Source organism: Hypanus sabinus, chromosome 1 (genome assembly GCF_030144855.1).
Source record: "Hypanus sabinus isolate sHypSab1 chromosome 1, sHypSab1.hap1, whole genome shotgun sequence".
In the NCBI taxonomy this organism is placed as follows: domain Eukaryota; kingdom Metazoa; phylum Chordata; class Chondrichthyes; order Myliobatiformes; family Dasyatidae; genus Hypanus; species Hypanus sabinus.
Window position 1 is genome coordinate 114,670,757 of NC_082706.1, and position 27,995 is coordinate 114,698,751.

The 27,995-nt window shown below is 42.1% G+C and overlaps 1 protein-coding gene across 16 annotated transcripts; it reads left to right on the forward strand.

Annotated features, from left to right (window-relative positions):
- The first annotated feature begins 313 nt into the window (after positions 1-313).
- On the forward strand, positions 314-27,993 carry LOC132396864 (uncharacterized). 16 transcript variants are annotated; one of them, XM_059974886.1, is made up of 4 exons: positions 314-495; positions 21,819-22,216; positions 23,790-23,847; positions 25,662-27,993. In XM_059974886.1, exon 4 carries the CDS (start codon positions 25,829-25,831, stop codon positions 27,335-27,337), a length of 1,509 nt encoding a protein of 502 aa, XP_059830869.1. In that variant the 5' UTR covers positions 314-495; positions 21,819-22,216; positions 23,790-23,847; positions 25,662-25,828; the 3' UTR covers positions 27,338-27,993. The 16 variants fall into 16 exon arrangements, with proteins under 16 accessions (XP_059830869.1, XP_059830965.1, XP_059830877.1 ...); XM_059974929.1 differs by having other exon boundaries at positions 320-401; XM_059974904.1 differs by lacking the exon at positions 314-495 and adding an exon at positions 18,705-18,840.
- Positions 27,994-27,995: the final 2 nt, after the last annotated feature.

Consider the following 27,995-nt stretch of genomic DNA (forward strand, 5'->3'; position numbering starts at 1 on the left):
AAAATTATTGCCAACATTTTCCAGCCATAGGTAGCTTCCACTTATTTCCATCTGCCTAACTGGAGAAACAATGAGGAAATATCAACACATATGTAGGGAGATATTTTATATTGATGAACTACTATTTTAGTTTCAAGGGGCAATCCAAGGGTTCAGTAAATGTTGAGCTAAGCGATCATCTACCAAATGAAACCAGACCTAGTTTAAGTTGATTTAGATTTTCGAATATGATTGGCTGTTGTATTTTTTTTTAATGCTTGAAAGCATCAATGGTTAGGCCACTATTGAATCCCCACTCCTAATCACCTTGAGGAAGAGGTGGAGGAACACCTCAAGTGCAGTTGATGGGGGAGTTCTACTAAGTAAACGCAACCTATGTATGAAAGATCATATGTTTCCAGGTGTGTGAACTGCAACAGAACTTGCAGGTGGTGTAGCTCTTTTGCTGCTGACTGACCTTGAACTTCTTGTGAGCAGAGTTGAAGGAAATTCCAGGTACTGTCAAAGGTCTATGGTTGGCTGATTAATTTTTAGGAACCCCATAATTATGGGGACTTTTCTAAAACTTTTGTCAGTTCCTTACAGGAAATTTCTGAAAACTTGTCTGCATCGTACAGAATCGTTTCTGAAACCTTTGACCATCTTTTGCTTATTCATAGTACTAACTCACACAGAGGCATTGTTCCTTAAGAAATAGCGCTAGAATTGTGCTATTTGATTTCTTGAGCTTTCCCTGCCGAGAACCCAAGAAAGCATGTGAAAGATGTACACTGAAATGGATCTTTTGTTGTATTTGTGCTCATTCATATAAATACTGTGCATAATGTAATGCTCCATTTATGTTTTTCTTGTGAATGTGCCCATGACGCTGCCAGAAGTAAGTTTGTCATTCCAGTTCTGCTTATTACTTGACGTTGATTTTGACTTTGATATCAGAATCAATTGCAAAACTGAGGTCCTGGTGGATTTCTCTGGAGAATGGAAAGGATCTCCAGGAACTAGGTGCAGCAGATTAATGGGCTCCTTCAACTAACTTCAAAGAAAAATGTGCCTGGAAAATGAATGGTGCCCGGATGGTCCCAAACAGGGGCAGGAGCAGAGTAGAGAGGAGGTTTCTCACAGGTCGGTGACGCTTGTTTAAGTGTAGAGCTTTGTGGGCGTTCAGTGTCATTCCGGCAACTTTGTGTTCTCGCTTTGTACAAATAGTTTACCATAGCTGTTATTCACACCACTCACTGAGACATATTTAAGACTTTCAGCATACAGCTTCCCAATACTGCCTCAGATAAGCATAGTTGGAGTGTTTTAATTCATGTGCTAAACTATCAGGTACCTGGTCAAGCAATTTAGGGCTGGGTTGGTAAGGGGTGGGAGCAGAGAAAAAGATTGCAATATATCCTGTCTATTCCCCTCATAATTTTATCTACTGAAGCAGTGGTCATTCCAGCAAAAAAAACTCAGCCTAATGAAGAGGTTCATTTTGACAGGTCAAATTTGTAGACTGAATATAGTATTAATGGTAAGATTTGTGCCAGTGTGGGGGTCAGCAAGATCTTGGGGTCCATGTCCATAAGACACTCAAAGCTGCTGCGCAGGTTGACAATGTTGTTAAGAAGGTGTATGGTGTATGGTGTGTTGGCATTCATCAACAGTAGGATTAAGTTCAAGAGCCATGAGGTAATGTTAAAGCTATATAAGACCTTGGTCAGACCCCACTTGGAATGCTGTGTTCAGTTCTGGTCTCCTCACTAAAAGAAGGATGTTGATGCCATAAAAAGAGTAAAGAGGAGATTTACAAGGATGTTGCCTGGATTGGAGAGGGTGCCTTATGAGAATAGGTTGAGTGAACTTGGTCTCTTTTCCTTGGAGTGACAGCGGTGGTGGAGGCAGATACAGTAGGGTCTTTATTTATTTTTGATTATTAGATGGGTACATAGAGCTTAGAAAAATAGAAGGCTGGGGGGGTGATTCTAGGCAGTTTCTAGAATAGGTTAGATGGTCAGTACAACATTGTGGGCCGAAGGGCCTGTTATGTGCTGTAGATTTCTATGTTCTATGTTCTATTTCTCGACTTCTGGTGAATCTTCTCTCTTTTGTAATCGTGTCCTTCTTAAAATGTAATGATCAGAACTGCACACAATTCTCCTGAAATAGCTTTAACAATGGTTTATAAAGTTGTACCATCACATTCCCCTCTCTTTACTTCTACACCAGGGATGATGAAGGCAAGCAAGCATCCCATGTGTCTTCGCCAACTTTTCCATCCGCTCTGCCATATGTATTCAGAAATCAATGGACTTTTACCTCGATGTCCCTTTGTTCAGCAACATTCCCTCAGATTCTACCATTTACTAACCTTGTTTGCCCTCCCAAAACACATCACCTTTCACTTGTCTGGATTAAACTCCATTTGTCATTGCTGTGCCAAGCCTTCTAGCTGATATCCTGTATATCATGCTGTAGACCTAAATAATCTTCCTTAATATCTAAGATACATGTAATTTTCATATCACCTGGAAACCTACTTACCGCATTTCCTAAAATCGCATATCGGTCATTAATTTAGATATATCACAAACATCAAAGTTTACAACATCAATCTTTGTGGCACACCACTGGTCACAGAATCCCAATCAGAAAACCTACTCTCCACCACCACCCTCTGCTTCCTATTTCCAAGCTGATCTGGAGCTCAAATTGCCAGCCTGGCTGGATCCCATAGGTTCAAAGCTTTTAGATATTCAGAACATACAGATCTCCGGCTCTAGGGAACAAACAGTGTTCTTCACTCCAAGCTTACAGATACAAGAAGTTCATACTGCAGAAGCAGGGCATTGGGTTCATACTATCTGTGCAGATGTTTATGTTGAAATTGAACTTCATTCCTTTCTACTTTATCTAATCTGGGGAGCACTTTTTTTGATTCTTGTGCCAAACTCTTGTGTTAAGCGTATGTGGGTGGGTGGGGGTTGGGAGTGCAAACTATGGAAGTGACTGCTACAACTCCCCCTTTCATTTGGCAACAGCTACTATTAAATGATCACAGCGGTTAAGGGATAACATTGAGTGCCTGCATGAATAGGTATACAAGACAGAAAGTGTAAAAGTCAGTAAAATAAAAAAAAGAGATTCAGGCTTTTGTGTTGGAGAGAAGGCAATTAAACCAATCTGAAAATACAAACAGTCCTTTTGGCACCCTACAGAGCTTATTATCTTTAAGAAACAATGATATAGAAAGGTTAAATAGCCAAGGTCTTCAGTTTGGTTTTTGGAAATCCATTTGCTTTATCTGATTAATCATATCTAAATGCCTGTTAGTACAGGTAATATTAGTCAATCATTTATTTGTTGCATTGTTGGAAAGAACATACTAAGGCTCATGCAAGTATTAAGGTATTTTTAATTAATCTTTTTGGACATCGTGTTTCTGTTGTATTTGTTGGACATATCTGGTTTCCCTTGGAATTGAAGTATTTTTTTTGAACTGCCATGCCCTTCCAGTGCAGAAACTCCTACAAGACTTCAGAGGAGGAGTTACTCAAACAGCAATATCTTCAAGGATCCCACCCATCCTGCTCTTGGACTGTTTTGTCCCACTCCCATCAGGGAGAAGGTTATGCAGTGTCCATGCCAGGACCGCCAGATTCGAAAAAAAAATTACTTCCTTCAAGTTATCAGGCAGGTCAACATCGCCACCCATTAACACACTTCAAACCCCCCCCCCCACCCCAACTAACACCACAACTTATATCATTTCCTGTCAGTCAGCTTAAATACAAATACTCCCGTACACTTTATGTACAGTCTAAGTATATAAGCTAAAATTATTGTTGTGATTTTTGTGTATTTGTTGTGTTGTTTATGCTTATTGTGTTTCTTTATGCTGCATCAGATCTAGAGTAACAATCATTTCACTTTTCTTTACAATTGTCTGCTGACAAATGACAATAAACAATCTTGAATCTTGAATTATGAAAGCATGCGAATGTACTCCCAAAACAGGATGATATCCAACAGGAAAGGCAAGCTGTATGTCACTTTCCAACTCACCAGAAATCTCTGCCTTTCTTGTTGGTGGAGGTCATCGATGACCTTACAGTAGGTCTAGTTGAGCAACTAGAATGTGCTTTATTGATGGTATACACCGCAGCCACACACTCTGACGATGGACACAATGAATAATTGGGGTTGCAGAGAAGGTGGCAATCAAATGAACTTCTTTGTCCTGGATGGTTTCAAGCTTCCAGAGCAGGGGTGGGCAAACTTTTTGACTTGTGGGCCACAAAGGGTTCTGAAATTTGACAGGGGGGCCGGACCAGGAGCAGATGGACGGAGTGCATTGGTAATACACCTCATAAGAGAAAATAAAATATCATGGGATATGTAGAAAACATGTGCTTTAATTTCAATTGAAAATAAACAAATGCATTACAACAAAATATCTGTCTTTGAAGTCCCATGGTATTTAGCTATTTATTGAAATGACTTTTAAAACACTGAAAATTAAATGAATAAAATACAGCTTTTTTTAATAGTAACAGTTATTATTTTAAAGCACTGAAAATCCTATATGAAAATAATATATGAGTGATATTATCATCATCACTCTCCTCCTGACTGTCTTTATTTCAAAAACGGTAGGAGATGCAGGTCTACTTGTCCTGCTCCTTCTTATTCAATTGTCCCCTGTGCCAAAACTCAACAATGACCAGCACAAAGAGAGAACAGTGACAGCGCACCAGTATGCGGAGCGCGTTATTTGATCTGGAGCGCATTTTTTATTTTGAGAACGTATGTGCACCTGCGCACTACTCATGTCCATCACTTAACAGAAATGACATGTAACATGTAAGGCTTATTGAAAAAAATATTTTCAAATGCATTTTTTACATAACACAACGAAGAAACTTATTTTTAATTTCAGTGGGAACAGTGTTGTTGGTCTCCCTTTTTAGCCAGCGCATCAAAGTCTGGATTTAATTTTGTTGTGGTGATTCTCAGGATGGATCTGAGGTGTTGGTCAGTTAACTTGGATCTGTGGCTGGCTTTGTTGATGTTCATGATGCTGAACGCCTGTTCACACAAATAGGTTGAGCCAAAAAAAAATGAAAAGCGCAAATGTGGAGTAATACGCTGCACCTCAACAAAGGTCAATGTATAGCGGTGTGCTACATGCAGCGCTAAAATTATGACACGGAGTCGGTAACTGCAGTCGAAGAAAAAAACTTTATTCGAAATCCCCAGCCTCACTTTTAAGCCTCCCTCAACCTGCCCCCCGTGGCGCAGAGGCTCCAAAGCTCTGTGCTCGCAAATCCCCGCAGGCTATCTCCCTTAGCCGGAACGCTGGCTAATTGTGAGCCAGTTCGGATGTGTCAGGAAATGGGTCGCCACAAATGTATATAGAGTGCATCATCTATTGGGAAAATGCCAGAATTGTGGGGGAAAAACCGTTAACAAGGTTTATTAATATAATTTCATCAAGTTCTGCGGGCCGGATTAAAAAGCTTAACGGGCCGCATATGACCCGCGGGCCGTAGTTTGCCCATGCTTGTTCTAGAGTGTTGTAATGACTTATCCACGCAAACGGAGAGTATTTATTAGCATCTCTAGTTCGTTCCAGTCAAGATGACGTCAAACTGCCATCTCCGGGAAATGGTACCGCAGCACCAACAGGCTCCAGGACAGCTTCTTCCACCAGGCTATCGGACTGCTTAATTCACGCTGACACAACTGTATTTCTATGTTATACTGACTATCCCGTTGTACATACTATTTATTATAAATTACTATAAATTGCACATTGCGCATTTAGATGGAGATGTAACGTAAAGATTTTTACTCCTCACATTTATGAAGGATGTAAGTAATAAGGTCAATTCAATTCAATCAAGTTTGTTGGTCAGACGGGTGATTTATTTTAGGTTTCAATAGGTACATTTAATATCAGAGAAATTATACAACATACATCCTGAAATTCTTTTTCTTCGCAAATGTCTACAAAAACAGAGGAGTGCTCCAAAGAATGAATGATAGCTAAATGTTAGAACCCCAAAGAATCTCCCCCCCCCAGCTCCTCCCTTCCAGGCACAAGTGGCAGCAAGTCAGCAAGCCCACCCCTCTTCTCACACCAGCAAAAAAGCATTGGTGACCCTCTGAGCACTCAAGCGTGCAGAAAAGCATCAATAAAGACACAGACTTGCTGTAGCTCAAAGACTACTCTTTCACCCTGTAATTCAATGTACCACAGGTTCTCTCTCTCCCTAATAAGGGAAACAGAGGTGTCCCCATTTCACAGCGAGAGGGAAGACATAACAAGCAACTTGCTGATTTATGATGATAAATGTCTGCTGCCTTGCTTTTTCCGAGCTCAGCTCTCTGGACACATAGCCAGCAGCAACCCCGCTGCTCCCAATGTTCCGTGTTCTCCCACGATGCCTCAGTCAGGAGCACCAGCCTTGAGTCAGCCTGTCTCCAGGACCACGAAAATCCAGCACCCTGAAGGTGCCCTCGTCTTCCAGGCCGTGTCCTTGGGATATCAAAACACGGCTGATCGTGAGGCCCTGGGAATGGGTCCCATTCCTGCAAAGAACCAAACTCAGTGTAAGGATGATTCGTAGGGATGATTTAGGGATCAGGTTAGGGACAGGCATGTGGGGAAATTAGAGATCAGCCCAGAGTCTAGGTCTCTTCACTATGCTCCTTGTTCGAAGGCCAGCGACATGGGCATGTGATAAAGGTCACATATGGTCAGATATTGGGCTGACAGATTAACCAGTTGGAGGGCTGATGGCCCTCCCAAGTTAGTGAGTCACTGGCCAGCTCTAGGATTGGAAATCTGCGGGAGGCAGAGGGCTGGTTAATCCATAGATACGCATGCCTAGGTCTGTCGGCCTCTGCGTGTGCAGTGTGGAAGTCAAAGTCCCAATGCCTATTAGTCTAAGTCCACTGGAGGCTGGAGACCTGGAGATGCCTGTCCTGGGATTCCTGGTCTCTCTGTGCATATGTACGGGAGGGAGGAAGGTGGGGCTTGCTTTGCTGCTGTTCTGTGGCTTTTGACGCTTATGTGTACTGTGAACATGGTAGGTGTGCTATGTTGACACTGGAATGTGTGGTGATACTTGTGGGCTGCCTCCCGTACATCCTTAGGTTATGTTGGTTGTTAACGCAAACAGCATGTTTCACTGTATGTTTCAATGTACATGTGACAAACAAATGAACCTGAACCTGAATCTGCCTTTTACATGGTGCAAGGCTTTGGGAGGTGACACATTCACTTCAGCATACCCAGTTTCAGCCACTGTTTTTATAAGATGGGTCTATTTGAATTTCTGCTCAATGGTGAGCCTCAGCAGTGGATTTGGTAATGGTAGCACTATTGATTGTCAAGGTTAGGTGACTGGACTTTCTCTTGTTGGAGATGGTCATCGCTTGACACTTTTGTGGTATCAATATCACCTGCTAATTATCAGCCCATGCTTAGATCTCCCTGCATGCAAATAGGGGTAGTTTTATTTGCTGAGTTTACAATGGAATGACCATTAACAAATATCTTCATGCCTGATCTTATGATGGCTGGAAGATTGTTGATGAAACTGTTGAAAATGTTGGACCTAGAACTGCCCTGTGGAATTCTGGATGTGATGTCCTCAGGTGGGGGTTGGCTGCTGTTGAACAATATATCTATCTTCCTTGTGCAATTACAGCTCCAACTTTTAAAGTGTTTTTCATTCCTTGATTCCCAATGAACTTCTCCTTGAAGCCACATTTGGCTGTCTGCTGCCTTGATCTCAAGGGCAGTCACCTTCACCTCAGTCCTGGAATTTAGCTCTTTGATCCATGTTTGAACCAAGATGATGATCAGGACCAAACCTGAGGGATGCTGGCAAAACACAAGTATCAGTGCACAGGTTGCTGGTGAGTAAGTGCTGCATTGTGTCAGAACTACTCATGGTGCTTGGACAGACTGATGAATTTGTCCAACTTTTTGAACACAGGACATAACAGGGCAACTTTTCACAGGTTGTTAACTGCCAGTGTCATAATTGTACTGGAATGGCTTGTCTTAAATATATGGTTACATTTTGAACACAAGTCTCAGACTATGAGGTAACAGACTGAGACATTTTTGTTGCTAGTAACAATGTACAGAACTTCCGAGATAACCAGATTTGAGCAGCCACATCTATGCAATGTTTACCCATTCAGGATGAGTTTACAAAGGTATACAAGACAATAGAGTGCGCTTGGTGTGATCATTGACTCCATGAGATGGTGTTACCAAGGTAGTGGACTCACTATCCAACTATCCAATTATTACCCAACTAGAGTATCTTCTGTACCCTGTCAGTGTGTTTTTTAATTGGTGAGGGTTCCCAGGGCTACTCTCTCCTGCTGCTGTATCATGAATCCAACAGAGGTCTGCACTGCTGACAAGAGGAACTTCCAAAGAACTCTGTGGAGAGAATTCCAAAGACCCCTTTACTGCTTGATCAGACTGTGTGTGGAACAGCTCTTCCAACTGAGGTATTTGTGAGAAGAACATTGCATGATCAACAGCACCGGGCCACTTCATCATTTCAGAAGGAGATAAAAGGGTTTTGGGGGAGTTACACTATTAATCAGAAATGATAACAGGATTGCATTTACAGAAGGCATTATGGGTAGAACTCAAAAAATAGAAGTGCAATTACTTTCATGGGATTATATTTCACGATCCCCGGTAGCCACTGGGGGCATTGGGAAACAGATATGCAGACAGACTAGAGAAAGGTGTAAAAACAACAGGGTTGTTGCAATGGATGACTTCAACTTCTCAATACAGACTGAGACCTCCTCAGTGAAAGAGGATTAGATAGGGTAGAGTTTGTTCAGTGCATTCAGGAGGATTTTGTGAATCAGCACGTAGATAGTGGAACAAGAGGAGAGACCATACTGGACCTAGTGTTGGGTAATGAGCCCAGATAGGTGATCAATATTTTAGATGGAGAACAGTTAGGGAACAACAATCATAACTCCCTAAGTTTAAGATAGCTATAGATAAGGATACATGTGAACCTTGCAGGAGAACAGGCCAAATTACAAGAGTATGAGGTACAAACTAAGAAGAGTTAATTGGGAGTAGATGTATTTGGCAAGTCCACATCTGGCATGTGGAGGGTATGTAAAGACTAACAGCACAGAGTACAGAACAGTAAGAGGGAAGGACAAAGCAGCAAGGTATGGGAACCTTGGATGTCAATAAACCATTTTTTAAATGAAGAAGAAAAGAAAGTTCAAGAGTTCAAAGTAAATTTATTATCAAATTACATATACGTCACCATAGACAACTCTAAGATTCATTTTCTTGTGAGAATTCTCTGTAAATACAACAAACCGGAAGAGATAGCAAAGGTACTTAATGAATACTCTGCTTCAGTATTCACTGCGAATAAGACTCAGTGGTCTATAATTTCCTGGGCTATCTCTACTCCCTTTCTTGAATAAGGGAACTACATCTACAAACCTCCAATCCTCTGAAACATCTCCCATCCCCATTGATGATGTAAAGATCATCGCCAGAGGCTCAGCAATTTCCTCTCTCACCTCGCACGGTAGCCTGGGATACCCGTCTGGTTCTGGTGACTTATCTAACTTGATGCTTTTTAAAAGCTCCAGCACATCCTCTTTCTTAATATCTAGATGCTCAAGCTTTTCAGTCCGCTGCTAGTCATCCCTACAATCGCCATGATCCTTTTCTGTAACTTCTGCCACCTCCTATGTGATCCCACCACCAGCCACATCTTCCCCTCCCCCCCCCCACTCTTGGCTTTCCGCAGGGATCGCTCCCTGCGCGACTCCCTTGTCCATTCATTCCCCCCCATCTCTCCCCACTGACCTCCCTCAGGGCACTCATCCCTGCAAACGGAAGAAGTGCTACATCTGCCCCCACACTTCTTCCCTCACCACCATCCCAGGCCCCAGACAGTCCTTTCAGGTGAGGCACCACTTCACCTGCGAGTTCACTGGGGTGATATACTGTATCCGGTGCTCCCGATGTGGCCATTTATACATTGGGAAGACCCGCCGCAGACTGGGAGACCGTTTCGCCGAACACCGGCGCTCGGTCCTCCAGCAGTGGCGGGATCTCCCTGTGGCCACACACTTCAATTCCACAGACCACTCCCACTCCGACATGTCTGTCCATGGCCTCCTCTACCGTCAAGATGAGGCCACACACAGGTCGATGGAGCAATACCTTATCTCCCACCTAGGTAGCCTCCTTCCTGCCGGCATGAACTGGTTGCATCTGATGTCCAGAAAAAAAAAGGAGAGCTTTGAGGCCTTTCTGGTGGGGGATGGAGGTGTACAGGGACTGGACATCCATAGTAAAAATAAGATGATCGGGGCCAGGTAACTTGAAATCATTGAAAAGATCAAGAGCACAAAGCACACAGCTTTGTGGTGCACTTGGACTGAATGATATCGTGGAGGAGATTTTGTTGTGAAGCTGAACGGATTGGAGTCTGCAAGTGAGGAAATCAAGGATCCAATAGCATCAGGAGGTATTTAAATAAAGCTTATTTATTCAACGGTTTCAAACGTTTCAAAGGAACATTTAACGTCAGAGCAATGTATACAATATTCATCCTGAAATTTTTTTCTTCGCAACCATCCACGAAAACAGAGGCGTGCCCCCAAAGAATGAATGCCAGTTAATTGCTGGAACCCCAAAGTACCCCCCCCTTCTCCCCTCCCTCCCGTGCATAAGCGGCAGCAAGCAACGATCCCCCCTTCCCCCACCAGCACAAAAAGCATCGGCGCCCATCACCAAGCACTCAAGCATGCAGCAAAGCAACAGCAAAGACACAGACTTGCAGTACTGTACCCCAGAGACTACTCGTTCACCCGGTATTCAACATACCACAGGCTCTCTCTCTCCCTAATAAGGGAGAAAGAGGTGCCATGCTTCACAGCGAGATGGGAGGCATAACAAACAGCTCGCTGGTTTACGATGTTATGAGTATTACTTTTTCCGAGCTCTGTGCCCAAAGATCTCAGGTCTCTGGGCACAGATCCATAGATCTTCCGACTCCCACGACACGTCAATCTGCCGGTCACCGATCTTCAATCCACCCATCTCCTGAGCCACGAGATTTCGGCCCTCCGAAGGTGAGCTGAGCTCTTAGGCCACGACCTTGGTGTGTCGAATGACAGCCAGTCGTGAAACCGCGAGAGCGGGGTCCCATTCCCGCAAAGAACATAACTCCAGCGTGTAACTCCAGGTCAGGGTCTTCAAAAGAACTCTGAAAGGGAAAAAATAGAGATATTTAAGATAGAAATGAAGCTGTTTCCAAAGATGCAAGCGAACGAGTCACTGTAATGTGCCATTGTCTCCTCCTAAGCTCCTCCTCCTTATATAATTATAAGAATAGGAATCTCCAGTAGGTAAGTAGATTTGCTAAGGTGGGTGCCCACGTCCATGACATTGAAGGTAAGTTTATTACTTCCACTTCTAGGTTACAGCTGTACTTCAGTACAATTCTAAATTGGGTTGTGGAAGATCTGGAATTGAATTAGAAGCTGTAGCTTGAGGAACAGTCCAGCTGCTCTTTCTACTGGTTGCAAAAATTCACCTAGAAAATAATAGCTGGCTTTCGTCAACCTGGTACATTTAATTGGCTGTCGGTCCTATTTGTGAGAGCTCCAAGAATTAAAGGCCTGATGTCAATAAATCAACAGAAAAACAGCTTCTGCCCAGCATGTTCACTGAAGCATTCAGATTTGACGTTTTTAGTTTACTGTTGGCTAGGTATAATAAAGTTGATTATCGCAGCAAAAACTTACCAGGGAACATGTCCAAGTTTCGGTGGTTGCAGCTCAATGTCAGGTGACATGGACAGCATCAGCACAGGCTGGGCAACTGCCACAGCATCTGACTAATGCTCGATTGCACAACACCGCCCTTTGAAGGGTATGTGAGGTCAAGGAGTACGTAGACAGAGCACAAGGATGTGATATTGGGCAAAGATTGGATCAGCCATTTTATTGAATGGTGGAGTTGGTTTGAGGGACTGCCCCTACCCCCACCTGTATTTCTGCATGCTCTTATGACCCCTCCTTCTCTGAAACCAGTACTCTAAATTGGGCTACCACAGTGCCTCATTACTGATTTAATATGCAAAAAGAGTTGCTCAGCTAGCAAACAGAACTATGTATCATCATCATCGGTGATCACCCGTAGTCAAGTCTGATTCTTCTCCTGGTGGTTGATCTGGTCAATGGGGGCTCTTGAGATGACTGAAGAGGCTGATCTGTATTCCACAAGTCCTACAGCAGTGTTGGCGGGTGTAGGCCGTTGAAGTGGTGGTGGTTGGATGTTTCCTCATCTCTCCTTACGTTGAAGCTGCCTCACCTCAAAGGCACAGTGGAGGTATTCTTTGAGCTGTGCAGTCCCCTTGTAGACAGCTTTCCCTATCCTGTGCTAATTTCTCCCTTCCATTCTGGTCGATGTGGCACGTCCTTAGATGGGTCTTGATGTTGTCCTTCAACCACTTTTTCTGCCCTCCAGGAGTGTGCTTTGCATCCTTGAGTTGCCAAAGAGAAGTTGTTTAGGGAGGCAGGAATCAGGCTGATGTGGTCAACCCATTATAATTGGTGTTGAGTTATGATTGTGGCTATGGAGTTAATGTTAGCTTCCTCTAGGATGCTAGAGTTAGTATGCCTGCTCTTCCAGCTAACTCTCAGAATCTTTTGGAAGCATCTTTGATGGTAAATTTCAAGGGATTTATGTGCCTGCTATATATTGTCCATGACTCTGCTAAATATAGCATGGAGGGAAGGACTAAGGCTTTATGGACCAGAAATCCCAATCTTCAAAATCCCTTTTACTCATCCTGGCAAAAGCTTCAGTCACACAGTCTGCTCTGTGATTTATTTCGAGGTCAATGTTGGCTCTTGAAGAAAGAAGGCTGCTAAGATATGGGAAATGATCAGTGTTCTCCAGAGGGATGTTGTCAACTTGAAGGGTTGGAGGTTTAGCAGCTTGATCTGGAGAAGGTTGGTGCGAGACTTGGGATTTTTTGATGTTCGGATCAAGTGCCAGGAGCTTGTATGCTCTGGCAAACATTATGCGCTGCAGAACCTCCTCAGAGTGAGCTACGATGGCATTGTTATTTGCACATTGGAACTCCATGGTGGAAATAGTGGACACCTTCCTCTTTTCCTTGAATCTGTTAAATTTAAAGAGCTCCCCATCTGTCCTGTAGAGAATCTGGACTCCTCATGGGGGTACTTGGCCTGTGATGTGAAGAATATTTGCAATGAAAATGGCAGAGTTGGGGCAATGATGTACCATTGTTTGACCCCGGTCTCAACCATAACAGGTACTGTTTCAGAACCACTGTTGCTCATGATCGTTGCACTCATATCACTGTGTAAGAGCAGCAGGTTCTCGAGGTATTTCTCTAGGTACCCAACTTTGCAGTTACTGCCAAAGGGCGGGACAATTTCCAGAGTCAAATGCTTTTGTAAGGTTAACAAAGGCCATATAAAGTGGGAGATTTTTGTTCCCAGGCTTTCTGCAATTGACGTGCGATGAAAATCATGTCAGGTATTCTGCTGGCTGGATGGATGCCACAAACTAATCACAGAGTCATTGAATCATCCTGCACAAAAACAGGTTCTTTGACCCAACCTGTTCCATGCTGACCAAGATACCTCATCCAAGCTAGTCCCATTTGCTGGCATTTGCCCAGAAAACTTCTAAACCTTTCCAAACCATGCTCCTGTTCAGTTGCTTTTTAAAGGTTGTTATCATCTGATCAGTACATTGGCAGTGGAGAATATAAAATTAAATGGAAAATGAGTGCAAAATAAATATGTAATACACAATGTATAACTTGTCCATACCTGGAAAGATCATGGATCTTTGTTTCCTCCTAAGAAGCAGAGGTTGTGACTAACCTAACTTACAATCAAAAACAAAAGGTGCTGGAGATGATCATCAACCTAAGCAATCATGTGTGGAGAAAGAAATAAAGTTATAGAGTTACGGGTTGAAGACATTATGTTAAGCAGCAAGTGGGGAAGAATTAAATGGAGTGTTTGCAGGACGTAGATCTGAGCTTTAAAAGACAGCAGATAGATTTTCAGAAAAGAAACAATCAATTCTGGAGACAAAGAAATAGAAAAGACATTGAAGTGCAATTCAGGATGAAATCCTAAGGGCTTTGAATGGAAGGGGAACTGGAGCTAGTACTGGACATTGCTGGATCAGGATAGGAGGCTGAAGTTAGAGTGGTCAGTGTGGCAGAGGAATGAATAATTACCATAAGCAACTGAAACCCTAGGGTTGTCTCTGAACTAAACAGAGGTATTCTGCAAAACAGTCACCCATTCTGTTTCAAATCATTGTCATAGATGAATATAGCACAGAAACAGGTCCCTTAACCCAACTCATCCATGCTAGCCACGGTACCGACCAAGCTAGTCCCATTTGCCCCAGATCATACAAAATGCTTCCTGTCCAAATATCTTTTGAATGTTATTTATGTATCTACCTCATCTATTTTCTCCAGCAGGTCATTCTATATATACATCATCCTTTGTGTTAAAAATTTACCCCTTTTCAATCTTTCGCCTCTCATCTTATTTCTATGGCATTTTGTTTTCAGTTTCCCTTCTCTGTGAAAAAGACTGTGTGAATTCACCCTATCTATGACCCTCATGATTTTATGCATAATTTTATGATTTTATGATTTTGAAGGTCACCCCTCAATATTTTATGTTCCAAGAAATAATAAAGTCCTAGTAAGCCCAGTCTCTTACTATAACATTCGTGTCCTGACAGCATCTTTGTAAATCTTTTCATTTTATTGATGTCTTTCTGATGACATGGTGACCAGAACTGTGCACAATTATCTGGTCCATGAGTGAACGGGAGCAGTTAGAGGGTGAGAATATCGAGAAAAAGCATAGAGAGTGGTGCAGTTCAGAGCGGGAAGATGTGGCCAGCAGGGTAGTCCAGAGATGTAGACACAGGAGACTGTGGGTGCCGGAATCTGGAGAAATACACAAAGTGCTGGAGGACGACAACACAGGTAGCATTCTTGGAGGCAGTGGACAGCTGACATTTCAGTTCGAGTCCCTTCATCTGGGCGTGTTACCTACTGACAGAGGGGGAAAAGGGGAAAAAAACAGAAAAAAAATGATGGGGGGAACAAAGAGTTGACTCAATATCATAGATCAACTATTGATACAGACAAAAATGAATTTACCTCAGTTGCAAGATTCAGTACAAGTCCAGAAAGCGATAATGTGCCCAGATGGAAGGTGAGGTGCTATTCCTCAGGCCTGCACTGGGTCTCACTGTAACATTAAAGGAGGCTACAGACTGATAGATCTGTGTGGGAATGGGCAGAAAGTTACAACAGCAGGTAATAGGAAGTTAAGTGTCACCCCAGAAGCTGAAGGCAGGAGTTCAACAAAGTGATCTTCTAATCTGAATTTAGTGGTCTGCTTTATTCTGGGTGGCTCTGAATTATAGACTGTTTCTTGAACTGAAATTAAGAGTATTCTATCACAGTTATGAGTTGTTCCATGTAAATAGGGGAAGACTTTACTCTTTATAATGATAATCTACCTTGGAGACATGGAGATAATGTTTATATATCTTATCTAGGTAGGATTTTATTTCATGGTGTTCATCAGGATGTTGATAGTGAAGAACGATTAATCCCAAAGAGAGGATGATAAATTCTCAGCCAAAAAGATTCTGCAGATGTTCAAAATCTTGAGCAACACACAGGGAATCCTGAAGGAACTGAGTAGGTCAGGCAACATCAATGGAGGAAAATTAGCAGTCAAATTTCAAGCTGAGATCTTTCATCAGGACTGGAAAGGAAGGGGAAAAAAGCCAGAAGATAAAAAGTAGGGGGAAAGGGAAGAGCACAAGCTGGCAGGAACTAAGCCAGTCTGGGTGAGAGAGGGAAGGTAGTGGGTGATCAATTCTACCTTTTTGCAAAGGTCATTAGCTAATACTTCTGGAGTGCAATGTTTGCTTGCCACATCATGGCAAAATATCTCTCATGTCTTACTGCCCAAAGGTGCAAACTAATGGATTTCCTGAAGATTTGCAAATGGAACTGATCGCTTTAATCAGCAAACACCTCCAAGTTGTTTCCTTGAAGGCTAACACCTAAAGGTGATGTGCCGCAAAACACTGGCCTGAGGAACATCTGCCAGAATGTTCTGGGGCTAAGGTGATTTACTTCATGCAGTAACAGTAGCAACATTTGTCTGAGAAGTGACTCTGCAAGAAGTTCTCCGATCATTCCCATTTCCTTTGATTTCAGTGTGGTTTCTTGATACCTCTCTCTGGATATTTAGCTATTCATATTTATTTAGATATACAGCACAGTAACTGGTCCTTCCAGCCCAAAGAGCCATGCTGTGTAGTTATACCCACATGACCAATTAACCTACTACCCATTACTTTGGAACATCACTCAGAGGAAACTCAGGGGGTCACAGAGAAAGTACAAACTCCTTACAGACAACGATGGAATTGAACCTGGGTTATTGGAACTGTAACAGCGTTAAGCTAACCGCTACGGACATAACTCTCAACTTACTTCAAAATTTAATTTCTTTCTCCACGTTTGTGCTCTTGAGTCAAATCTTCCTGATGAAGCTCATGTAAAATATCAATGGGCAGGTTGATAGTCAGTGATTGTCCCTTGTTTATATTATCATATTATTTTTTAAAAACCTGCCATCACTTGTTTAATGAAAACATCCAATATGTGGAAATTCAGAGTGCGAAAACATCTTGTTGATGCGAGAGGTCAGAGGAGAGCGGCCGGACTGGTGCAAACTGACAGGAAAGAGACAGTAACTCAGATAACCTAGCATTATAACAGTGGTGAGCAGAAGACGGTCCCTGAACAAACAACACGTCGAATCTTGAAGTGGATGTTCTACAGGAACAGAAGAGCATGAAGTTACACTCAGTGACCACTTTATTAGGTACAGGAGGTAACTAAAGTGACCTCTAAGTGTATATACTGAGATAGAGTGTAAAGCTATTGTTTGACATGCCATCCAGACAGATCATGCCATACTTAATTACATGAAGATAATAAAGAGAAAACAATATACAAAGTAGAGAGTACCGTTACAGTCAAAGTGCAGTTACATCAATATTGTGTAGGAGTGGTGATAATGTAGACTGGGAGGTCAAGAGTTCGAGAATTTATCCTTAATTATACAAGAGGTCTGTTCAAGCGTCCGATAATAGTGGGATAGAAGCTGCCTATGAGTTTGGTGGCTTGTGCTCTTAAGCTTTTGTACCTTCTGCCCAATGGAAGAGTTGAGAAGAGAGCGTGACTGGGGTGGGAGGAGTCTTTGATTATATTGGCTGCTTTCCCATGGCAGCTGGAAAAATAGGCAGCATCAAAGGGAGAAGTGAGTGAGTGAGGGTGTGTGTTTGTTTGGGGGGCAGATTGTCTTGTGTGATCAACTGGGCTGTGTTCACAACTCTGCAATTTCTTGTGGTCTTGGGAAAAAAGCAATTGCCGTGCCAAGCTGTGCTACACCCAGATGGGATGCTTTCTATGTCTTTGACTGAGCATAGATTAATGATGCAGTATCTATGGGAGATTTGCTGCACTGTTGATTTAGCGCCAGTATTATGCTGGAAGTGCTTGGCCAGAGGGGTGGGTAATTCTGGAATGGACATGTGGAACTTTATCAATTCCCATATTCTTGGATATATCCATCACTCTCACCCCTATCGCATAGGAGGGATCGCTTCAGCTAAGAAAAAAAACTGAGATGGCGGGGACATTGGAATGAAATCATACGCTCGGCGTTTCTGGCTGGATTTGTCCTCAATCTGTTGATTCTCTTTAACTGTGTACATTCATGCGCAACAAAAAAAAGAGATTAAATCTGCTCGTGGAGCATTTTATATCAATACTTTTAAATTTAAAAGGAGACGTGTGGTTAAGATAGGCTGAGGAGAAGAGCTCGATAGAAGGAACAAGGAAGGCATGATTCAAAGGGAATTTGGAGTCTGAGGATCAATAAAGCATGTCTGTCTGTCTGTCTGTCTGTCTGGAGTCATGAAGGTGAAATCAGATCTCAGCATTTATTCTCTGAAAAGGGAAAAATGCCAGAAATTTACAATTGGGTGGCTTAGGTAAAAATAGTGGTTGAGGGGGAATGGAGAGTAAATGGTGCCACAGTCCCCCATCATTTTCTAAATTGAGCCTGAGTGAATATGCATCCTAATATAAAATTATGTTGGCTGATGGTAGAGATTTAGGGCAGGTCAGAGAGGTCTAATGGCAGATGCAACTGAGCTGAAGACTCAGCATCTTCCTTTAGGGGGAAAGTTAGTAAGCAAATGGCATAAATTAAGTAAGTCTTATTTACAACTTAGCTATAATTTCCATTCAATACATGTATTACCTTGTTGGTACTCATGAAAAAATAAGACAGAGTTTCAGAGTCAAAGACTGGAGAGTGAACTTAGATCTATGAGAAGAGTAAGAGCTTGTAAGAAGCTGATCAGCTAAATTGATAATAGTAGTGTTTTTTTGTGTCTTAAGAACAGTTTTTAATGGGTTTCACACAGGAGGATGGTGAACCAAATCAAAGCACACAGATAACGTGCTGTCATAGAGTGAGAACTAGCTATTGGATCAAAAGAAAGAGGTTGAGTTATTCAATCAAAACTGCGACTGAAATTCTTCTGGACTGCAGAAAAATAGTACTGAGTTGGAAGGTCAAATATGGTCTTAATGAACAGAGAAGCAAACCTGAAAGACCAAATAGCTGGTGCCTGCTCCTCTTTCTCAGGTAAGGAGCGGAGACTGGTTACATCACTTTTCTTTTACATTTGTTAACCGATTGCTGCTTTAGCCTGTAAGACATCTAACTAAGGTATGCATTTGCCACTAAGAAGCAAAGATACTGATAAGATATAGGGCGGCACAGTTATGTGGTGATTAACACAACACTATTACAGCACCAGGTGTCAGGTTTCAAATCCCGACGCTGTCTGTGGAGAGTTCATGCGTTGTTCCCCCCCCCCCCCCCACCCCCCATTTCCTTAGTGCTCTGGTTTCCTGCCACATTCCAAAGACATGCAGGTTGTTAGGCTAATTGGTCACATAGGTGTAATTGGGCAATACAGGCTCGCAGAAGGGCCCAATATTGTGTTGTATTTCTAAGTAACCAGCTAACCAAATAAATAATTGAAGTGTTTGATCATTTGTAAGGAGCAGAGGAAAATGAGTCAGAGGGCAAGTGTACTGTGCGGCTTTTTCCCTGAGAACCGTCTGCACAGTTGGACAGTGTACAGTACTGTGGATCATGAAGAGTGAAAAAGGGATGTGAAAGGGCATTGAGTACGAGAGTTGGGATGCTATATTGGAGTTGTGAAAGACATCGGTAAGGCCAAATTTGGAGTATTTTGTGCAGTTCCAGTGAAAGGTGATGTATTTAAGGGGAATCTGAGGGGTGGACTTCTTTTCTCAAAGGGTGGTGCAAGTGTTGACTGAGTTGCCAGCAGAAGTGGTAGGAGCACAAGTTCAATTGCGACATTTAGGAGAAGTTTTGATAGTTACCTAGGTGGGAGAGGCATGGAGGGCTATAGTTCAGATGGAAGTAGATAGGATGAGGCAGAAGACCAGGCCAGCACAGACCAGATATGCCAAAGGGCTGTTTCTGTCCTGTAGTGCTCTATGACTCCATGAAAAAGGCAGAATAGATAACTGGTGTAGAAGTTGTATCAGCTGGCAATGACACACCATTTGTTTCTGGCTGATACACCTTTGGTCTCAGCATCTCCTCTATTCATCTCTTTGTCCAATCAGAAATGAATTAATTTATTGGGGAAGAACCAGTTATCACTTAATGTAATGTGTGCTGCTTTCATTGAGTTGGACTGGACAGGATGGATCAGTCTAGAAACTTCAACAATGCAGAATGTTTGTAAAATATGTTATATTTTGTCTCATTTTTAATAAGTTAATTATTAAAGGTTTTAAAAAGTAAACTAACATCAATTTAGAAAGGCTCTCAAAATAAACCAGGAAATTACAGGCCAGTGAGTCGGACATCAGTGTGGGGAAGTTATTGGAAGGTATTCCAAGGGACCAGATATATAAGTATTTGGATAGACGTGGACTGATTAAGGACAGTCAGCATGGCTTCGTGTGTGATAGGTCATGTCTAACCAACCTTATAGAGCTTTTTACCAGGAAAGTTGATGAAGGCAAGGCAATGGATGCTGTCTACATTGACTTTAGCAAGGCATTTGACAAGATCCTGCATGGGAGGTTGGTCAAGAAGGTTCAGTCGCTTGGCATTCAAGGTGAGGTAGTAAATTGGATTAGTCATTGGCTTAGTGGAAGAAGCCAGAGAGTGGTAGTAGATGGTTGCCTCTCTGTCTGAAGGCCTGTGACTGGGTGGAGTACTGTGGGGATCGGTGCTGGGTCCATTGTTGTTTGTCATCTATAACAAGAATCTGGATGATGTGTTTAACTAGATCAGCAAATTTGCAGGTGACACCAAGACTGGGAGTGTAATGGACAGTGAGGACAGCTATCAAAGCTTGCAGACGGAACTGTACCAGTTGGAAAAATTGACTGAAAAATGGCAGATAGAATTTAAGGCAGACAAGCGTGAGGTGTTGCACTTCGGTAGGACCAACCAGGATAGGTCTTACTAGTGACCAGCAGGACACTGAGGAGTGTGGTAGAACAAAGAGATCTGGGAATACAGGTCCATGATTTGTTGAAAGTGGGGTCACAGGTAGATAGGGTTGTAGAGAAAGCTTTTGGCATATTGGCCTTCATAAATCAAACGATTGGGTACAGGAGATGCAATGTTATGTTGAAGTTCAATAAAACATTAGTGAGGCCTAATTTGGAGTATTGTGTGCCAACTTGGTCACTTACCTACAGGAAATGTGAATAAGGTTGAAAGAGTATAGAGAAAATTTACAAAGATATTGCTGGGACTTGAGGACCTGAGTTATAGGGAAAAATTGAATAGATCAGGACATTATTCCTTGGAATGTAGAAGATTGAGAGGAGATTTTGATAGAGGTACACAAAATTATGAGGGTTATAGACAGGGTAAATGCAAGCGGGCTTTTTACAATGAGGTTGGATGGGATTCCAACTAGAGTTCATGAGTTAAGGGTGAAAGATTAAAAGATTAAGAGGTTCAGAGGGTTGTGAAAGTGTGGAACGAGCTTCCAGCACAAGTGGTGCATGCAAATTCGATTTCAGTGTTTAAGAGAAGTTTGGAACCGTACATGAATAGTAGGGGTATGGAGGGCTATGGTCCCAGAGTAGGTTGATGGGAGTAGGCAGTTTAAATGGTCAGGCATGGACTAGATGGGCCGATGGGCCTGCTCCTGCACTGTACTTTTTTATGGCTCTATTTATTTATTTGCCGCATGAAAACGTGCAGTGAAGTGTGTCATTTGTATGAACAATCAATGCACCCAAGGATGTGCTGGGGGCACTCTGCAAGTGTCACCACACGTTCTTGAATCAACATAGTATTCTATCAATGCTTGGCAGAACAACACAGAACACAACAAAACAAAGGCAACAAAGCAAAGCAAGCCTTTTCTCTTCCTCCTTAAACACACATACATAGTCCTCTCATCAAGGACAGACCACCTTCGATGTCCAGCCTCATGGATTGGCAGTCACTGGACTCCAACTTCCCAAAAAGACACAGAGAGATTTGCAGACTCAAGCTCTGACCATCAGGCCGCGACTTCTGGGCTCACAATCAATTGTTGTGCTTTGATTTAGACCTCTGATTGACCTTTGGGCTTCGATCTTCGGCATTGACTCAGGACTCGCTGATGGTGATGAATGAGGGTCTGAACTTCAAGCCTCGAACACTGGCTTCACCAATGAACATCCTTGCTGGTCTGCCAGCTGATAGCCAAACATGACCTCGCTGCTGGTCCTTGAATGGAGAATGGAAACAGACTCTGGACTGTCCTCAAATTGCCCACATGTCCCTGTCCCTAAACCTAACCTGACCCCTAACTCCCCCCATGTCTCCAAAACGATCCCTATGAACCTAAAAAAAACTAAACCAAATAATTAAGACTGAGCCATGACCTCAATGGAAACTGTAATTCAGCACCACCTTGAGAATTCAGTGATGCACGGTTTAAAAGGTGGCCATTAATGGCCTCTAGGTAAGCGTGGGTTTCTTTCCAGCTCACTGGTGGAATGATGCGCCCAAAGTCCACATTTCTGTGTATTGTTCCCCTTTTATTATGGATCAGTGGCATGTGATGTGAAATTTGTTATCTTAGCAGCAGCAATTCAATGCAATACGTAATACAAAAGAAAAGAAAACAAAATATAATAATAATAATAAATAAATTACAGTATACCTATATTGAATAGAGTAAAAATTGTGCAAAAAAAACAGAAATATATATTTAAAAAGTGAGGTAGTGTCCAAGGGTTCAATGTCCATTTAGGAATTGGATGACAGAGGGGAAGAAGCTGTTCCTGAATCTCTGAGTGTGTGCCTTCAGGCTTCTGTACTTCCTACCTGATGGTAACAGTGAGAGAAGGGCACGCCCTGGGTGATGGGGGTCCTTAATAATGGATGCTGCCTTTCTGAGACAGCACTCCTTGAAGATGTCCTGGGTTTTTTGTAGGCTAGTACCCAAGATGGAGCCAAATAAATTTACAATCCTCTGCAGCTTCTTTTGGTCCTGTGCGGTAGCACCACCCCCCCCCCCCCCCATACCAGACAGTGATGCAATCTGTTAGAATGCTCTCCATGATACATCTATAGAAGTTTTTGAATGTATTTGTTGACATACCAAATCTCTTCCATCTCCTAATGAAGTATAGTCACTGTCTTGCCTTCTTTATAACTGCATCAATGTGTTGGGACCAGGTTAGATCCTCAGAGATCTTGACACCCAGCAACTTGAAACTGCTCACTCTCTCCACTTCTGATCCCTCTATGAGGATTGGTATGTGTTCCTTCATCTTAACCTTCCGGAAGTCCACAATCAGCTCTTTCATCTTACTGATGTTGAGTGTCAGGTTGTTGCTCCAACACCACTTCACTAGTTGGCATATCTCACTCCTGTACACGCTCTCGTCACTACCTGATATTCTACCAACAATGGTTGTATGGTCAGCAAATTTATAGATGGTATTTGAGCTATGCCTAGCCACACATTCATGGGTGTAGAGAGAGTAGAGCAGTGGGATAAGCACACACCCCTGAGGGCACCAGTGTTGATTGTCAGTGAGGAGGAGATGTTATCACCAATCCGCACAGATTGTGGTCTTCTAGTTAGGATCCAATTGCAGAGGGAGGTAAAGAGGATCAGGTTCTACAACTTCTCAATCAGGATTGTGGGGATGATGGTACTAAATGCTGATCTACAGTCAATAAACAGTAGGTGTTTTTGTTGTCCAAGTGGTCTGAAGCCATGTGAAAAGAACCACTGAGATTGCATCTGCCATTGACCTATTGTGACAATAGGCAAACATCAAAGGTTTCAGGTCCTTGTTGAGGCAAGAGTTTGGTCTAGTCATAACCAAAGCATTTTGTCACTGTAAATGTGAGTACTACCGGGCAATAATCATTAAGGCAGCTCATATTCTTCTTCTCAGGCAGTAGTATAATTGTTGCCTTCTTGAAGCACATGATGTACATGATTAGGTATTCTAAGTAAAGCCAGTATTATGCCCATTACCAATTCTTCTTGAATTAAGTGGAATTGTGCTTCATTTCAGGACAAATTAGAATCAGACATATGTCTGCCTTTCCAGAGTCAGACATGAGCTGGACCAGGTGAGGACAGCATGCTTTTTTTTCTTCAATACATCAATGAAACAACTTTTATTTCAATCCAGTATTTTATAGCCATTATCATTGATATAATTTTGTTTTTTTCACTAATTAACTGATCTTAAACATCCTAATTGCGGTGATGGGATTCAAAGCTCATCTCCAGATGATTACTCAGGGCAGTGGATCACTAGTGCCGTAACAGAACCACTATTAGACTATATAGCACATATTCTTTTGTCACATTGAATTCTTTAATATTTATACCTGATCCCACTCCCCAGTCAGCAGTGCCTTCTCAAAAGAACCAAATAAACTTGTAGAAATTTTTCTACACCATGGTTAAAGCCAAATTGAAAATTGCTCTCCCTTCCTTTGCCAGACATCATGACTTATCTCCTGAAATGTTTGAACTATTTTTCCTGTTAATCTTTAGTCCGGTTCACCTTAGGCAACTCTATATTCACTCCATTGTAGTTCATTTTATTTAAGTTAGAGATAGTTGTTTCTGTTCCTACTTTTTCTCTCTCAACTGGAAAACAAACTTTTATCAAATGATCGTTGATCCTGACCCAAATCATCAATATTTTCTTTCCTCCTGTAGACATTGCTGAACCTGCTGAGATCTTCCCTTCTTTCTTTTTATTAATATCAACATGATAAGATTAGTACATAGATAATGGGATTACAAACTTACAAAATTAAAATGAACATAAAAGGATACACAAGCAATAAGTACAATATAGTTAAGTCTTCCCAAATCATGAATGATACAAATGTCATATAAACGAAACAAAAAAAACCCAGGTAAATCATGTTAAAAAAAACAGAAAAGAGAAAAAGAAGAAAAAAATATTATTACCCTAAGAAAAACTAATCTAGCAAACTAACCACTAACTAATAAAGAAAAAAAAAAGAAAGAAGAAAAAAAATGGGCTATTTATAGTACCTATAAAAAAAATCATCAGTGTCCCCAACTCTGATCCTCTCAACATATATATAATCAAAACCGGAAAAACAAATAGGATTGGAACAGGGTCAAATTACATCATGTGAAAATATTGAATAAATGGCCTCCAAATCTTTTCAAATTTAATAGAAGGGTCATATACGACACTTCTAATTTTCTCCAAATTTAGACATAACATAGTTTGAGAAAACCACTGAAATACGGTAGGGGGATTAATTTCTTTCCAATTCAACAAAGTAGATCTTCTAGCCATTACTGTAAGAAATGCAATCATCCGACAAGCAGAAGAAGATAAATGGACTGTGTGCTGTCTTTACGACAGTTATTTAGTTTATAATATTTTTGCTTAGTAATTCATTCGATAGTATTTTCTAGTTAGAATTAGAAGTGTTTAAAGTATATTCATTGCATGTAAAATATATCGGTATGCGATGACGTCACATCCGGTTTCGCCGCGTCTTGTGGGAAAATACCGGTTTGGAATTAACGCGAGGGTGGGGGCTTACCACGAGGCTCACCTGAGCAGAAGTTGTTTTGCAGGCATGAGAAATCACAGTGAGAGCAACGCTGTAAGTTAATAGATAATCGATATATTGAACTAAGATGTTAATGCCGATCCTGTTAGAAGTAACGACGGTAGATAATGTTTATGCTTTCGTTAGTTAAAGAGTTGCGGATAGTTTGCATGGAAGTGTATTTAAAGTAGTCAATGGAGCAGGTAAACTCTCCCTGTATACTGCACCTTAGTGTAATGTGGTTATAGTCACCTTTACAAGTATTTACAATTGAAATGTGATATTAAGGAAGGAACAAATACTGTATCAATCTTGTATTGTTTTATCAACAGTTTTCACCATATGTTAATGTGAAGAGTGAACAGTAAATGGTTAATCTTACTGCGATCTGGTTCGTATTGACTGTGGTTTATCTCGACGTTTAATTCGGCGTTTCGTTACACGCAAAGGAGAACGTTACAGTGAAAAAGCGGCATTATCAGGTGTTTCAAGTGCTGCAATGTCAGCTCGATCCAGCATCAAGTCGATGCCGCCCAGCGACAAGGGCAGTAAACCGACATCAAGTAAGTCCACCCAGGCAAGAGCCAAGGCAGAAGCCGCCAAGGTGCGACTGCATTACGCTAGACAAGAAGCAGTTTTGAAAATGAAACAGGCCACCAGAGAAGCCGAAATCCAGAAAGAAAAGGCTGCCAGAGAAGCCGAAATCCAGAAAGAAAGGGCCACCAGAGAAGCCGAAACCCAGTTGGAAATGACAAAAATATCGACAGAGTTGCAAGTGCTGCAGCTAGAAAGAGAAGAAGAAGCTGCCAAGGCGGAAGCAAAGTACATAGAAGAAGCTGAAGGGTCACGTGATCTGACCGCAGTAAGATCTACTTTAGAAAGGACCAGACTGGAACGCACAAGCGACTATGTACAATATCAAATAGACAGGCAGGCTCGTCTCCCCTCTCCATACGTATTCGATAACTTCCCCAGCTACGAGGAACCTCAGAGAGTCACGATTGCATCACATCCATACGAGGAAGGAAATTTACCCTCACGGCTCTGTGATGAAGTCGAGAATGAAAGAACCGACAACGCTCCTTCACCCCCACAACAGGACGGCGGGGAGGGAGAGGTTCACTCCAGGACAACAATTGTCAGCTCGAACTGTACAGAAGTTTGCGGTCAAACTCAGTCAAGCCGTTCTTGTTCTAAGATCTGCCTCACTGAGGTGTACCCTAAAGAAGCACAACAAGACATTACCAAGCGTAAAGTAACCGACGAGACGCTAGGTCAGTCAGTTTTCGTTCAAACCGAGCACGGAAACAAACTTGCACAATCAGCTCAAGATACCATTTCTTTAAAAACCAAAGACACCAAGGTCTTCAGAGATGAAGCAAATAATGGGGTTGCCCCATTGCCTATCAGAGAACCACGCCAGCGCTCACCAGATAACAAAGAGCAGGCAGTCAAACGGTTCACGTCCTTACGGAAAACCCGGAAAAGGAAACCTGAGATGCAGCAACGCACCCGATTGACCCACGAGGTACTGTGCACCCTAATGGCAGAGGTCACAGCCATTATAAACGCACAATCATTCCTACCTGTGTCTTCTGACCCAGAAAACCCCTTCATACCTTCGCCATCAATGCTCCTTACACAGAAGGCAGGAGCACCTCCTCCACCAGGAGACTTCTCAGACAAGGATTTGTACACAAAGCAATGGAGACAAGTCCAGGCTCTGGCAAATCAGTTCTGGCCTCGCTGGAGACAAAAATATCTACCTTTGTTGCAACAGAGACAAAAGTGGACAGAACCCCACAGGAATCTTCAAGTTGGAGACTTAGTCCTGCTCAGGGACAAGCAAATCGCCCGAAACAGCTGGCCAACGGCCAGAATCACTGCTACATTCCCTAGTGGGGATGGACATGTCAGGAAGATCGAATTGAAGACTACCGACCAAGGCGATGTGAAAATTTACCAAAGGCCAGTTACAGAAGTTATTCTACTTCTACCCAATGACTGATTAAGAGACTAAGTTTGTACTCTGCTCATTGTGACCTTACGAAGGTCAAGCGGGGAGTGTGCTGTCTTTACGACAGTTATTTAGTTTATAATATTTTTGCTTAGTAATTCATTCGATAGTATTTTCTAGTTAGAATTAGAAGTGTTTAAAGTATATTCATTGCATGTAAAATATATCGGCATGCGATGACGTCACATCCGGTTTCGCCGCGTCTTGTGGGAAAATACCGGTTTGGAATTAACGTGAGGGTGGAGGCTTACCACGAGGCACACCTGAGCAGAAGTTGTTTTGCAGGCATGAGAAATCACAGTGAGAGCAACGCTGTAAGTTAATAGATAATCGATATATTGAACTAAGATGTTAATGCCGATCCTGTTAGAAGTAACGACGATAGATAATGTTTATGCTTTCGTTAGTTAAAGAGTTGTGGATAGTTTGCATGGAAGTGTATTTAAAGTAGTCAATGGAGCAGGTAAACTCTCCCTGTATACTGCACCTTAGTGTAATGTGGTTATAGTCACCTTTACAAGTATTTACAATTGAAATGTGATATTAAGGAAGGAACAAATACTGTATCAATCTTGTATTGTTTTATCAACAGTTTTCACCATATGTTAATGTGAAGAGTGAACAGTAAATGGTTAATCTTACTGCGATC

Coding starts and splice junctions, on each gene's coding strand:
- LOC132396864 (XM_059974886.1), top strand. CDS start 25,829: ATGTCAGCTCGATCCAGCATCAAGTCGATGCCGCCCAGCGACAAGGGC.